General features: G+C 35.5%; 1 protein-coding gene across 1 annotated transcript in view; it reads left to right on the top strand.

Annotated features, from left to right (window-relative positions):
- The window catches only part of cntnap2a (contactin associated protein 2a), a 401,654-nt gene that overhangs the window by 347,333 nt on the left and 38,310 nt on the right, over positions 1–16,011 (top strand). Inside the window, exons 17-18 of the mRNA XM_084103264.1 lie at positions 8,203–8,421; positions 13,698–13,934. Of these exons, the coding sequence (XP_083959390.1) occupies positions 8,203–8,421; positions 13,698–13,934 (456 nt within the window). The remainder of the gene's footprint in view (positions 1–8,202; positions 8,422–13,697; positions 13,935–16,011) is intronic.

The raw sequence follows: 16,011 nt of genomic DNA, 5'->3' as shown, positions 1-16,011 counted from the left end.
ACACAAGTGTATCGTATCGAACCGAACCGTGAATTTTGTGAACCGTTACACCCCTAATATATACTGTATATTAGGCCACTTCTAATATTGATTGCTATCAGGATGTGAGGAGAATTTCAACCAGTATAGCAGTATAGCAAAAAGTGTTTATGAAAAACATTACCTTCCCTACATTTAATGTCTCCTTGGTGAATAAAAGTATTAATTTCTTTCTTGTAGAAAAGAGTAAAAAGTACATTTCATTTGGAATATTATGAAGCTTTTTTTGCATGGTACACCCTCAAAAAACAAAATGTCATCTATGTAGTGCTGACTGCCAATGACCTCTAAATTAAAATCCTTAGATTCACGATTGGTTTAATCTCTAATATCTCTCTCTTTCGGTCTTTCTGCTGCTGTTCTCTGTTGGCATTATCTAGCACTATCTCCCTACTGTAACTCTGGCACTAACCCAGTGAAAAGAAAGCCTCTCGATGGATGATTGAATGATGGGTGGACGCCCACATCTGCTGCTTCAACTCTGTTTAATCTCAAACACTCTCTGCCACTCCCTCTCATCTCTGCTGAGGAAATCTTGACATCAGCCACCATTGAATATTCATGCCTGATTTCAAGGCATAACTGAGCTTATAACTCTTTCTTTCTCTTTTTCCCCACTAAAATGATTTATTAAGCTTCACCAATTCATGTTTTATACTTCCAAGCTTTTGGATTCAGTTGGATTCACTCAAACAGTATATATGCAGTCTAACTGCTTCTTCTTGTGTTTGAAGTGTTTTCATAGAAAACTGGTTTTTAATTACAGTGGTTTCCTATATTTTTATGTTCAAATTTAAATCCATTGTGCTGTTACTTTCTTTAAAAGGCAATATATTTTGGGGTTACCACACTGGAACGGTAAAATCTCAGTCGGTCTAACCCCAAAATTGGATATTTTTTGGCTTCGCCGCATAAAAATTGCACAGCAAGTGGGAGCCTTTTCTGTGACTGCCACTTTTCCTCCAGTGCTTATTATAAGTCATGGCAGCCTCCACTGCATTTCTACACATCACACTTTTTGGACATGGAAATAGCTGTTGGGCTTGTCAGTTCTTCCCAAAAGTATCATTATTATTTTTTAGTCCAGAGCAAAGCTCTCTGCCTGGGTTTTTGGCTGAATGTGGAAATGGCTTGGATCCTCTGTTGGCTCAGATGCTGAAGAAGATCCTTAGTCTCTCTTTGATGCATCTTTAATGAAGTGGAGGCTCTCTGGGGGCCTAAGGGAGAAATGGCAATGTGACTCTGCAGAACACCTGATGGCTTGTGTGAGAGTCAAGAGCTCTTGCAAAATGCGTTGACAAACACATGAGAAAAGCATCAGCGATTGATGGGGTCCAGACCCCTGAAATATCCATTTCCATTACATTGGAAAACAAGCAATAGAAAGAAAAGTAAAAGGCATACGACTGCCTTTCACCCAAAAATTAAATTTACTCTCCCTCATGTATTTCAAAAACTGTAGGACTTTCTTTCTATAGAAGATATTTGGAAAAATGTTCCAGTGTTTTTTGTCCTGATAATGAAATTTAGTGAGTTCCAATGTTGTTCCAGTGGACCCAACTGACTTTCATTCAGTTTTCATTCAATTTTCATTCAGAATAATTTGTCATAGATTTGTCAAATAAAACGTTGAATTAAACATTAAAATTGGAAGTAAAAATAAATAAAAATAATAATCTTGTAAAACAAAGGCCACTTAGTACGGTCACACTTTATATGATGTGTCTTTAACTATGCATCAACAAATAATAATTGTTATGGACAATGTATTTATTGTGTTCATGTTGTATTGCAAAACACTTTTGCTGCTATTGAAGTGGGATGCTGGTAAGTTTAGGGATAAGTTTGGTGGTATGGTTGGGTTTATGGGTGGATTAAGGGGTTAGGGATGGTTCAATAGTGTAATTGTAGATGTTAATTACATAATTACTGCTGTAATTACATGCAGGTGTTTTTTTAAATATAAATACAATGCAAAAACATGTGTGTACACAATAAATGCATTGTATCAAATTATTATTTTAAATGTTAGTACATAGTAGTTAAAGACACTTAATATAAAGTGTTTGTTTTATTTACAACAACTAAAATTTACAAAAACAGTTAAAACGTTCATTTTTGGGAGAGCTATTCTTTTAAATGTTCTTTGGCTGTACTTAGTTTGGTTTAAAGTTCCCCTAGTCAATAATTTTATTCCTTAAAACTCATCTTTGATCACCAAAATTACATATTTAAAGGTTTTTTTCCTGGGGAAATAGATTCTTCATGCTTTAAAATAGCTTGGATGTAACTCTAAACCCTTGCTTCATTTAGTATATTTACATTACATTTACATTTATTCATTTAGCAGATGCTTTTATCCAAAGCGACTTACAAATGAGAACAATAGAAGCAATACAGTAGGACAACAATATGCAAGTGCTATGACACTTCTCAGTTTACACGTAAAAATATATATATATATATTTTTTTATAAATAGTATACGCGGATACATGAATATGCAAATTAGCCCCGCCTCCACTCACTCACACCAGCTCAGAGATCCACTCGGCCAACTTACTAAGGTAAAGGCTGCACAATGGTATCACTCTTTACAATGAAGGACACATAATGGTTACTAATATGATTAGCCTTTTGCTCGACTACAGCTAATAATGTGTTGCTAATGTTAAAAATATACCGGGATAACCTGGCATCTCTCGAGACTCCCCTGCTTCAGAGCATATGATATACTAAAGCCTGACAAGGTAGACAAGGTAGTTAATGACGTCAAAAACACCAGAAATTTCAAACCATGTTTTTGAGAATGTCTTTTTTTCACTGCAGTTTTAAAGAGAAAATTCTTGGCAATGGTGTTTACATGAATTTGCACCTGGTTTGTCTTAAAGCATATTAAAAACATCAAATATAATGAGACATATAAACAACATTAAAAGCTTGATTTTCACCACATATACTATTATACCATACCATATGATACCATATACTATTGTAAATTAGCATTCACCATCTGTATAAAAGTAATTTATGTGGTATCTTGAAATGCATCTGGCCATAACTGCTGTGTTGGTTTGGTAGATCTACTCTCAGCCAGTTTGGCGGGCGATATAATACACCCATATAAACACAAACCCACTTTTTCACTGTCATGCAGTTTGGCTTGTTGATTTTGTTTAGTTTTCCTTGTGAATGCAAGAGCAGCAGTCCACAGATGTCCTCAGTTGTGGACAGCGGAGCGGTCCACACACATACAAACAAGCACACACTAAAGCAAAACGCTCCCCAAGAACAGTGGCACACTCTTGATGCTCAATGCTGGCCAAGTGCAGGAAATCCAATTACAGGGATCAGAGGGCTGAGAATGGTGGAGCAGCCCTAGTCCAAACTACACACCTGCCCTCTTCCTCCCTCTCTCTCTTGCTCGCTCTTTCTTTTGCCATCTCTCTATCACAAATGCTCTCAAATAGGGATTTGTTTCGTTTATTAAGTCTCCCTTGTTGTCAGTAGCTTGTTCTTTTAGTTAACATTTCTGCTGAGGTGTGTAGCATCTACTGTGGTCACTGTGGAGCTGAATATTTGTATTCTGAGGGCTGAATCACCAAATGTTGCATTGTGTATGTGTAATCATTTTCTGCATTGATTTTTCACGTGTTTTACCCATATTTTGAATGTTGCACTGCATTGTGATTTAGGTGTAAACGAGATCAGAACATGGCAGAACAATACCAGTACCCTTTCTATGGATTTGTTTCTTATAGTATGATCTCCTAAGCTTTCTTATTTATATTTAACGGAATTAATGATGGGATTTTGCTGATTATTTCGCACATGTTTGGTAATGGTGATATGTATGTGGGTGTTTCTTTTATTTTTAAAATTTTTCAAACTCAAAGACTTTTCACTGATTTATGAAGGTCATATTAAAAATTTTACCATGCCATCACATTGTTTTTGCTATTTTCCATTTGACTTTTATTTATAGATGTTATTCTTTTACCCCTGTCCCAGGCCCAGACTTTCAATCTTACACTATAAAAAAAAAAAATGTATTTCATGTCTAAGCTATGATATTTAAAACAAAGACTTTTTAATTTTTAAATATGTGACCCTGGATCACAAAACCAGTCATAAGTCGCACGGATATATTTGTGGCAATAGCCAACATTAGGCTACATTATATGGCTCAAAATTATCGATTTTTCTTTTTATGCCAAAAATCATTAGGATATTAAGTAAAGATCATGTTCCATGAAGATATTTTGTAAATTTCCTACTGTAAATATATAAAACATTTATTTTGAGTGAATGCAGCAAAATCGCGAACATAAATGGACAACTTTAAAGGCGATTTTCTCAATGTTATGATTTTTTTGCACCCTCAGATTCCAGATTTTCAAATAGTATAACTCAGCCAAATATTGTCCTATCCTAACAAAGTATATTTATTCAGCCTTCAGGTTATGTATAAATCTCAATTTAAAAAAATTGACCCATGTGACTGGTTTTGTGGTCCAGGGTCACATATGTATTTTGTGAAAATTATTAATATAATTTTTTCAAAAAGTTATATAAATATAAATAGCATAATTTTGATGACACTAAACATCTGTGCCTCTAATAAATTTCAAGCTGTAATTCTATGCCATATATATACAGTAGTCAACATTTGAAGTGGATCAAAACCTTTCATTAAAGTTATACATTAATTTTGAACAATACCTGTTCTTGTCTTAGGACAACTTTGATAAACTTTTTTGATCCACTTCAAATGTTGACTACTGTATATAGTATGTACAATAATAATTAAAAGTGTTTATATATATAGCCTATATAGTAACACTTTTAATTTTTATCGTCATTATTATTAATATTATTATTATTATTATTATTAATGAGGATAATAATGACAACATTTGGGTCTGGGTCTAATGTATGTCCAGTGTTTTGTTTTGTAAGTTTGAATATATAATGTATGTTTATTTGTGTTATCATAACTGAGCTAAAATGGGCCACAACTGCTCTGTTCTGTTGTTCTGATGGAACAGACCAACTTTATGGCACTCGGCCTTTGCTCACAGACAGAGGTCAGGTGTGCTGACTGACCGTGTCATAGTTTCCTTCTTCTAGTTCAGAATCTGAGATGAACAGGTGGCTCTGTGCATTCCCAATTCCTGCAACATCTGATTCAGGTCGTAGAACAGTAAAACAGCACCCCCTACTGAAAACATCTGTCACTCCAGCCACGAGGAAACCAGAAAACAGACCTCCAAGAGCTTCCACCTTGAACATTACATTGGTTTCTTTGGCATAAATAACATAAATAAAACTGACTGCAGGCTGCTCACAATAGCAGATATTTGTAGAAAAAAATATGTAGTGGCAGAAATAAGTTGTTTTTGTGTTTGGACAGTCTGTGTCCCTCAGCTGCCACACTTGGTATCATATCACAGCACTACTCTTAGCTTCCTAGATGGTGACAATAGCAGTGGCCGGCTATCACTGCAGGATAACTGCGCTGCCGACACAAAGCAGATCCAATTTAGTTCTTGCCTTCAGCGTCTGTGCAGCCACAGTAACCCCTGCTGAACGGAGCCGGGCGGACCAATACATTTAGAGACATATTTGACTAGAAGCCAGGTTTGTCCTTTTAAATAATTTCACTTCAGTGTGAATATGGCAGGCTTTGTTTTTTTCTTGGCTTTGTACGGTGTATATATTATTGTGTGTGTCATGTTGTTAATTATAAATTGATATTTATCCCCATGGTGCTATAAAAGTCATGAAAGTCATCTGGAAATGTCACTAAACTGAGCTAAACTTTAGATCATAACATTCTGACCAAAGTTTTATTTTATTAACACATTTTGTTCTGTTTTGAAATGTTACCTTGTGAAAGTGCCCGAACCAGTAAGAAAATGCAAGTCCCTTATGCTCACCAACGCTGCATTTATTTGTAAAAAAAAAAAAAAAAAAAGAGTAAAACAGTTATATTGTGAAATATTATTACAATTTAAAATATATATTTTTTTCAATTTAAATAGATTTTAAAATGCAATTTATTACTGTGACAGCAAAGCTGAATTTTCAGCATCATTACTCAGTCTTCAGTGTCACATGATCCTTCAGAAATCATTTTAATATGCTGATTTGCTGCTCAAGAAACATTTCTAATTATTATCAGTTGTGCTGCCATTTTTGTGGAACCTGTCTTTTTCACGATTCTTTGATGAATAGAAAGTTCAAAAGAACAGTATTTATTTGTAATACTATTTTTTTGTAACAGTGTTAAAGTCTTTGTTATCACTTTTGATCAATTTAATGCATTAGTGCTGAATAAAAGTAATAATTTGTTTAGAGGCCCCAAAGTTTAGAGTAGTGTATCTGTAGCTAATTTAATGCATATGTAAATGAGCTGTGTACATGTGTTTTCTGCATTGAAAAAATATATATTTTAATGCAGTTTTGTATTTGTAAGAAATTTTGAGACCGTTATCCCTTGATGTTGATTCACAAATATAAGTGATTTGATTGGTTAAAAGACTGTCAATAAGGATGGATGGTGTTTGTGATGCTAACTCCATGCAGTCAACCCCTCCATAAATCTAGAAACTCCATAATAATAAATGCTTGTTGTACATGAACATTTCAAAGGTGTCTTGAAACATGACACCAACTAGCTGTCTGAGCAGTTGAAGCACTTGTTTTAGGTATCATGAATAATTATGAGGCAGTGTCTTCTCATCAGATATACTATGCAGTCATTAAACACAATCATACTATCGTTTGTGTCTGAGAGTAGCATTGGATTGAGGGTAAACGATGGCACTGTTGCAATGACATGTCTCGGGTGTCAGGTGGATGTTTCTAAATTTATCAAGGGTTAAACCCAAAGAGGCCTGGTCCTCTGGGGCCAAACATGACAGACTGTACCACAGCTGTCAATCTTCACTGTTTATGTAGGAGAATATGCAACACTGACTCATTAAAAGCAGTTGTGGCCTAAAATGAATTCAGCCCAGTGAACAAGCAATCTCCAACTCAGTTTAGAGGAATTTTAATGATGTACCTGAGTGAAGCAGTCTGATGAGTTTGGTAATTCTGCATTTTAAGTCACAATATTGGATTGTTGTTCTGCCAAATAATTATTGAGCAAAACAATAATATATGAACATTAATTGAGCCTGCAGAACTACCTGCTGTTGACATTTCAAGTCATTATGCAGTCAGGTATTATTGCAGTAAGTGGATTAAAATATCTGTTAAAGTACATAACATTTTTCAACACCAATTACAGTTTCAAAATACTTTGCTTTTCTTTTGAAAAAAAAATAAATAAATGAGCAAAATGCATTAATCAAGATTGTAAATGAACAATACAAATTGCATACAATACATAGAAACCAATCTGAAAAGCAAACCACCTCCTTTAAGGTAATGCACATTTAAAACTCTGCCCACATAATTTTTTATATACATTTTTCTTTATTGGTTACACTTTAAGGTGTCATAGTTACTTTGTACTTAAATAAGTACTGAGTAATATTAATGGCCACACTTAAGTTTAGTGTTAGATGTAGAATATGGTCATGCAGAATAAGGCATTAATATGTGCTTTATATGTATTAATAAACCGCCAATATCCTAGTAAAATGCATACTAATCGTGAGAATTGGACCTTAAACTAAAGTGTTACCATATTGATTAACTACATGTAGTTACGGTTAGGGTTTGGTTAAGGGGTAGTTACTTGTAATTATGCATAATTGACTGTTATTACTATAGTAAGTACATGTTGTCACCTTAAAATAAAGTGTTACCAAATTATTTAATTAATATTTTTATATTTATTTACCCTGGCGTTCAAAAGTTTGGAATAATTATGATTTTTAAGTCTCTTCTGCTTACAAAGCCTGAATTTATTTAAACAAAAATACAGTTAAACAGTAATATTGTGAAATAATATTATATTTTACAGTTATAAAATGTATATAACTGTTTTCTATGAGTATATATTTTAAAATGTCATTTATTCCTGTGAAAGCTGAAATTTCAGCATCATTACTTCAGTCTTCAGTGTCACATGATCCTTCAGAAATCATTCTTATATGCTCAGTATTATAATAGTTTAAATGGTCTCTCTGTCTGTTTGTTTTGCTCTATAGCCCCTATGGTGGTGTCGTTTTCGTTCGATGTTGGAAACGGGCCGGTGGAACTGAACGTGCAATCTCCTACCCCGCTGAACGATGACCAGTGGCATCGGGTCAGCGCAGAGAGGAACACTAAAGAGGCCATTCTTCAACTAGACCAGAAATACAAGGAGTTCAGACCTGCACCTACACAGGGACACACGCGCCTGGAGCTCTACAGCCAGCTTTATGTGGGTAAGGGCCGCATGCACGTCCACATATAGAGTATATATGGATTCATGTGGGTGAGGACTTCAGACAAACACACTTTTCCATACACCCACTCAAGAGTACTGAAGCCCTAAGGCTGTTCATACTTACAGTGATATCGTTCACTGTAAAAAAATTATATGATCAATATGTTATGACAACATTACAACATATGTATCAATACATTACAGTATTGATACATATTGTTTTTACATTGCTTTTTAACTTTTTTATACAAGATTAAGTTATACAAGATTCAACTCATTTTTTTAAGTCAGTTTAATGTAATTTAAACATTCAAGTTGATTGTACTTTTTTTACAGTGTTGGAGGTCGGCAGGATGCTGTACTGTTGTTCTTTTGTAGTCATTACTAATGTTATTGGATGGGCTCTTGAAAATCTGATTGCTGATTAAAATGGATAAAAAATGGACCTTTCTTCATTATCATATACTCATAAAATTAGGGTGACCAGATTTCTCATGGTGGAATACGGGACGGACCAACCCCCATGATATGAGAAATTTCATTTCATGATAACAATATATATCATATAGTTATTTTATTTTTGGTATATAAAAAATATATATTGCAAATTACAAACAATTGGACAAATACGATAGAGTTACAAATGAAATAAACTAAGTTTTTCAGGTACAGTAGGTTTATTTAACATGTATACATTTATTTGTTTGATTAACATTAATGACGCAGACAGGTATTTTAGGCTGCTGTCACTTTAAGACTGAATGTTAGGAACGAATATACTGACACATATATCTGATTTTCACCAAGCTTTTACGTTCACTTAAGTCTGCATAATAAAGATCCTTGATAAATGTACACAAGCTTCTTTGACATCTCCGCGTCTGACTTGATCTCCTCCACAATCTCTAATTTCCCGCCTTCATTAACAGCAAGTTAATCGATAACGAATTGTGATTGGATGGTAATTTTGTTCTCCAAAATATAGTATGACGAGATTGGCTACCTTTGATTAGGCTATTCTCACGTGACAGAAGACTGCTATACTCGCTTTTATATGATCACCTAGCAAAGACAATTTAGGAAAGAAGAAATACGAGACAAAACAGGAACTGTCCTGGGAAAAACAAGACGTCTGGTCACCTTAATTAAAATAAAATGTCTTTATTGGCATCAATGGTTCCAAGAACTTTTAACATTCGTATAAACTTTCCATTCCACAAAAGGCAACTTCTTTATAATGGAAAAAGGTTCTTTAGATTATTAAAATGTTCTTCACACTATAAAAAAAAGTTGTTCTTTTAAGAACAGTTATGAACTTATGAACAGTTATTTAAGAACCAAAAATGGTTCTTCTATGGCATCGCTGTGAAAACCCCCTTTTGGAAACTATATTTTTTAGAGTGTATACTCAAAAATGGCTCAATTCCTCCTGAATCTCTCCATTCTTAGCTGTTCTTTTGAGTTTGAATTATTCTCTCTTCTCTCTCTCTTCACTTTCTCTCTCTTTTTTCCCCTCTCTTTCTCTCACTCTCTTGCTGTTTTTGCTGAGAAATCAGCTGTTTCTCTCAATTTTTGAGCACAGCGCTCTATGTTCTCTTGTGTCTGAAAGTGAAAATGTATTTATAGTCTGCAGTCTAAATGCAGGTGTAGCTGTTAAAACCTGCACTTAATGACATGGAACCCTGGGGAACCTATTCGCCTCCGAAGTATGAAAAAGTCGACTAAAGAAATGGAAGTTGAAAATGGGTTTCACTGGATATGGCTGAAAAATTGTCTCAGGCACAGCAGGGAATGTGACTAATAATGGTTTCGTGTTCTATGCTAACATTAGTTAGCATTAGTTAGAGTTTTTTTATGGCTTTAAAAGTGTGAAAAAGCTGTGTCATTCATGAGGCAATTATCTCTTGAACAGAACAGCTTTGGGCTTTCATTGTTCTATTTTGGCTTTGACTTGTTCTTTTCAACAAATGACTTTGACGCTCATTAAGAAAGAGGAAGATAATGCACCCCTATGGCTCTCTTGAGAAAGCTTTTAGAAAGCTTGTCTTGCTTGTGTATCTAAAGCTTGAATTCAAGAAAAAATTCCAGGTCTCCAAAAATGTCTGTTTTAAAAAAAGCCTAAGTTTTGATTGATATCAAAGTTATTAATTGGTTTTGTAAAGCAAGATTCTCCAACACAGGAACTATACAGGTTTATTATTAGTAATAATAATAATGTTTGTACTATAATTGTATTTTAATTTTTAATTTATTAAAATGTATTACTTATAAATACAAAAAATCTGAAAAATGACTCTAAATTTAGTTTTTTTCTAAATTAGCCTACCTGAAGGAAAGAATGTTTAATTATTTCATTTCAGTATAGCAAAACAATAATCATCATCAACATTTACCTACAATTTTCTAATATTGCTACCACTTTATTTTAATGTGTCTTTGTTACACGTTACATGTATTACTATAGTAATAACTATAAATTAGGCATAATTACATGCAACTAACACTAAACCAAGCCCTAATCCCACCCTAACCCTATATAAGTATGTTACTTAATATTGCTCTGTACCTAAATATATAATTACACTGTAACAGGGACACATTTAAATAAAGTGTAATCAGTGCTTTGAATTTTGTATTGAAATGGACAGTGTGAACTAAATCATGGAAAAAATAAATCTTACCAACTCTAGTGGCTTATTTGCCACTAAAGTTTAAATTAGATGGTATTTGAATATTGGATCTTGAAACAAGTATAGCTTAAAGAGAAGGTCACACTAGACTTTGAGCTTGTGATATTTCTTTGGAACCAGCCAAATCATGGATTAATATTCAATATGTTGCCTAGTCCAAGCCATAACCCTCTCTAGGTCTCATTTGCATGTTGTCCATGGAGCACATGCAATTTTCATTCTTATTCTACGTTTGGATCGTAAGAATGTTGGACTGGCATTTCAGTTTCATTATCAAGCACAATAGGGTTAGGTGTAATGAGCCTTGCAGTACAAATGAATGTTAAAGGTTGTCTAATCCCTGTCCATTGTTTCAGTAGAAATGTAAAATGTTGATGTGAGTGTTTGCAGAGAGCAGCTCTCAGTCTTTAGTTCCCTGACCCTCAGTGGGAAAATATCTGCAGAGTGGGCAGGGGTGGAGATGTCTGTCCAGATCTGTCAAGCCTCTCTCTGGCCTCCTCTCCTCTGCTTATGAATTGCTCCATCATGCTCATTCTTCAGCACCATTTAGCCCCATGCCATAATTTATTGATAAAGCAGATTGCCTTCTACTTCCTTTCACCCATGGATGCTTGTGTCTATTTGAATTTGTTTTGCATTTATAGTGGCCTTATTATATTTAATGGAGGATTAAATGCTTGCTCGTTCTTTATTGTCTTTCTCTTCATCTCAGATAACAAGCAGACCTTTGATTTAAAAGCCACTAACATGTTTGCATTAGTTCCTGGTATTTTAATGTGCATATGTTAGTATTCATTGTTTACATGAATATTTAATACTTTTTTACTACCCACCATCAAGTTGTTTCTTGCCATGTATTTTCTTTTTGTGTTCTCTTTGAAGCCTGGCCTTGATTATGCATTCAATTTCTCATAACTGCATGTTTTTGTTTTTATAATATACATTTTATGTCATTATCATTTTTTATTATTTTGGTATTATTTTCCTTTCTTTCATTGCTTGCATGTCTGGGCGGTATTGGTTCTCCAAAGGGAAGCCAGCATCATGGGCCTGTCAGGACAGTAGGTAACTTTTTCGTAAAATGTACCCAAACAAACAGTCTAGTGTAATCTATCTATCTATCTATCTATCTATCTATCTATCTATCTATCATTTGTCTATCTATCATTTGTCTATCTATCATTTGTCTATCTATCCGTCTGTCTCTGTCTATCTATCTGTCTATTTATCTATCTGTCTGTCTGTCTGTCTGTCTATCTGTCTGTCTGTCTATATGTCTATCTGTCTGTCTATGTCTGTCTATCTATCCATCTATATATCTGTCTGTCTGTCTGTCTATCTGTCTGTCTATCTATCCATCTATATATCTGTCTGTCTCTCTGTAATATTTTGTACAGGTGAACCTTTGCTGCAATATAAGGCTACAAACAGCCTGTACAACGCAAAGGTAAAAGCAGAAAGAAATATTCCACTGGGCAGGATGGTCTAATAAATGTAATATGCGAATTCATTACGGTTTCATTAGAAAATAATTTCCAATTCAGGGCTCATCAGAGATGGAGGCAGTGAACTTCAGAAGGGTTTTAACAGCTTGACAACTTCTTTCCTTACTCATATATTCATGATGTACTTTCCAATGTTAAAACACATCAAAACAATACTGGTGAAAAATATTTTTCAGTAACAAACAAAGACAGAACAAAACACCTACTAAGTGACATGAATCCAGTTGGAACAATCATGCGACGAGTTATAAATAGAAATGTTAATTAAAATGTGTTTGTGTGTTTATCTTGTGTTTGTCCTTGAAACATGAGACATTGTGTCTTTCATTTTATAATAGTACAGCATATTTACTGTACATTTGATGATAAGAGTTCCGCTCTGGTTTATTAGCAAAGGATTCAGTGAGTTTGTTTTGTATTAAATAGGCAACTAGGTCACCATCTCAATTAAAACTCCTGTTAATGTGAGTCAGAGTTCAATTGAGTTTAGAAAACTTTGAAAACATCACGTTTTCTTATTCTGTAAAGAATAAGCAACCTGTAATCTATAGATACTCCAATCCATATAATTTCTCTGGAGGAATTGATAAAGCTTTCCTCGATTGGCAGCTTGATAAATTGTAGTAGGTTTTTATTTGTGGGTCTGCTTTTATTAATTACAATTAATAAATAATTGATGCATCCTACCAGGACATTTACCATTAATCTAGTATTAATCTAGCAAATGATTGTATGATTTCTGTTTAACTAGGCAGTTTCCTATAATGAAAAGATGTCCGGGCACGACAATGAGCAATTGGTGAATGTTTATTTTCTCCTGGAAGTGGAACTCTAATGGTGTCTAATTTCTCCAAGGTCTATTGTATTGAATGGTCCATGCCATAATGAATGTAACGTGCCAAAAGGGATTTAACTATTGGCTGAGACATAATGTCTCTCATTTAACCTGTTGTTTTCAAGCTTGTTGTTGAGCCTGCTATGAAAATGATTTAAGTCATTTTGTTGAGCCACTTATGCTTTTATTAAGACCATTTTCAAGCGGAATATTGACTAGTCTTTTGTTTCGATTTCCCATCTAGGTGCCGCAGGAGGTCAGAGAGGATTTCTCGGATGCATCCGCTCTCTGAAGATGAACGGGGTGACGCTTGACTTAGAAGAGAGGGCAAAAGTCACTCCTGGTGTGAAGCCTGGTTGTTCAGGTCACTGCACCAGTTTTGGGATGTATTGCCGTAATGGCGGCAAGTGTATGGAGAAATACAACGGCTATTCCTGTGACTGCACCACCACCGCTTATGATGGGCCTTTCTGTTCGAAAGGTCAGTATGCATAATGCAAATTATAACTTTTCTTTTAAAGTTTATACACCTTAACCAGAGATATGACACTGAACAACTTATTCTGTAAACTTCAAACTTGTACATTACAGACTGAATGTGTCTGGACTAAAATTGGTGGGAATCACTGAGAGCCACTCTTTGCATTTAAGCCCCGCCTCCCTCATTTGAATATAGTAATAGCATCGCTGACATGAACAGGCCTTTTCTGTAGTTCATGCTCTGTGTCAAGACCTCCATCAAACACTGCATGCCCTCCGTTTAAAGATGGTGACTCGATACGAGCTAGAGACTCGGATGGTTACCCTTAGCTTTCAACATCTCCTTTCGGTTTAAATATGCATGAACCTTGTAATTGCAAGGTTTTAACTCACATTTCCATTTTACACATATTTACTTGTGCCGTCTAGGGTATTGCAGTCAATATCAAATTCTCTCAGATTCTTTGCCTCTGGATCAGTGCATTTGCTCCCACAGGCTGCCTTACATCTGTGGCCCAATACTACACTTTCACTCCAGGAAGAGGAAATTCTTCTCTGTGCTGCTTCACTTGGATTCGTAACCATGGATGTGATGCATTTCTTTTCACATCTATATGCTACACTGAACAAAATTAGAAACACAACACCTTTTGTTTTTGCCCCCATTTTTCATGAGCTGAACTCAAAGATCTAAGACTTTTTCTATGTACACAAAAGGGGGGTGGGGGGTCTGGGGGGGTCCGAAAACCAGTCAGTATTTGGTGTGACCACCATTTGCCTCACGCAGTGCAACACATCTCCTTCGCATAGAGTTGATCAGGTTGTTGATTGTGGCCTGTGGAATGTTGGTCCACTCCTCTTCAATGACTGTGCGAAGCATCCCAAACATGCTCAATGGGTGACATGTCCGGTGAGTATGCTGGCCATGCAAGAACTGGGATGTTTTCAGCTTCCAGGAATTGTGTACAGATCCTTGCAACATTCCGTGCATTATCAGGCTGCAACATGAGGTGATGGTCGTGGATGAATGGCACAACAATGGGCCTCAGGAGCTTCACTGAGACGGTTTCTGACGGTTTGTGCAGAAATTCTTTGGTTATGCAAACCGATTGTTGCAGCAGCTGTCCGGGTGGCTGGTCTCAGATGATCTTGGAGGTGAAGATGCTGGATGTGGAGGTCCTGGGCTGGTTGGATGTACTGCCAAATTCTCTTCTCATTTTAGAGTGGCCTTTTATTGTGGCCAGCCTAAGGCACACCCGTGCAATAATCATGCTGTCTAATCAGCATCTTGATATGCCACACCTGTTACAGTATGGATTACCTCGGCAAAGGAGAAATGCTCACTAACACAAATTTAGACAGATTTGTGAACAATATTTGAGAGAAATAGGCCTTTTGTGTACATAGAAAAAGTCTTAGATCTTTGAGTTCAGCTCATGAAAAATGGGGGCAAAAACAAAAGTGTTGCGTTTATAATTTTGTTCAGTGTATTTAGTGTTTTTTTTTATGGACTTAAATGGTAAGTTCACCTAAACATTATAATTGTGTCATCATTAACTCATCCTCATGTAGTTCCAAACCTGTATGAAATATTTTGCAGAACACAAAAGAAGATTTTATTTTTTCCATACAATGATATGCAACGCAGTTAAAGTGTTGTACATTAGATAAAGGATCCACTCCAGGGCCTGTAAAGTTGTTGGTCCTCAGAACACATCACAGAACTGTAAATCCTATTATCTGTACTATCCTTACCCTGCTTTTCATGCTTCTGCTGTGTCGAGGCTTTTGCCCCAGTGGTACTAAAACATGGTGCTTCTGTCTCTGTTGTATCTGAACCCTACAGTCCAGCCTGGAAGAAATGTAAAGATTGCTCAAGGGCCTTGCTGCAAATAATTAAACCAATCTATAGTCACTGCACTGATTTCCTTCCTGCTCCCGATACAGCATTTGTACAAAGCTCATTTGTATTTAGCGCTTTGTTCCCGGGGGTAAAATGGCTGAATGAGAGAATTCCATGAATAGCAGATAAACCTGCCTCCCCTCTGTGTACATGAGATATTCGGTGCGGGTGCACA

The sequence above is a fragment of the Abramis brama genome (genome assembly GCF_963993115.1).
Source record: "Abramis brama genome assembly, chromosome: 24".
Lineage (NCBI taxonomy): Eukaryota > Metazoa > Chordata > Actinopteri > Cypriniformes > Leuciscidae > Abramis > Abramis brama.
Note: the sequence above shows the minus strand (reverse complement) of the source record. Positions and strands in the feature narration are given on the sequence as shown.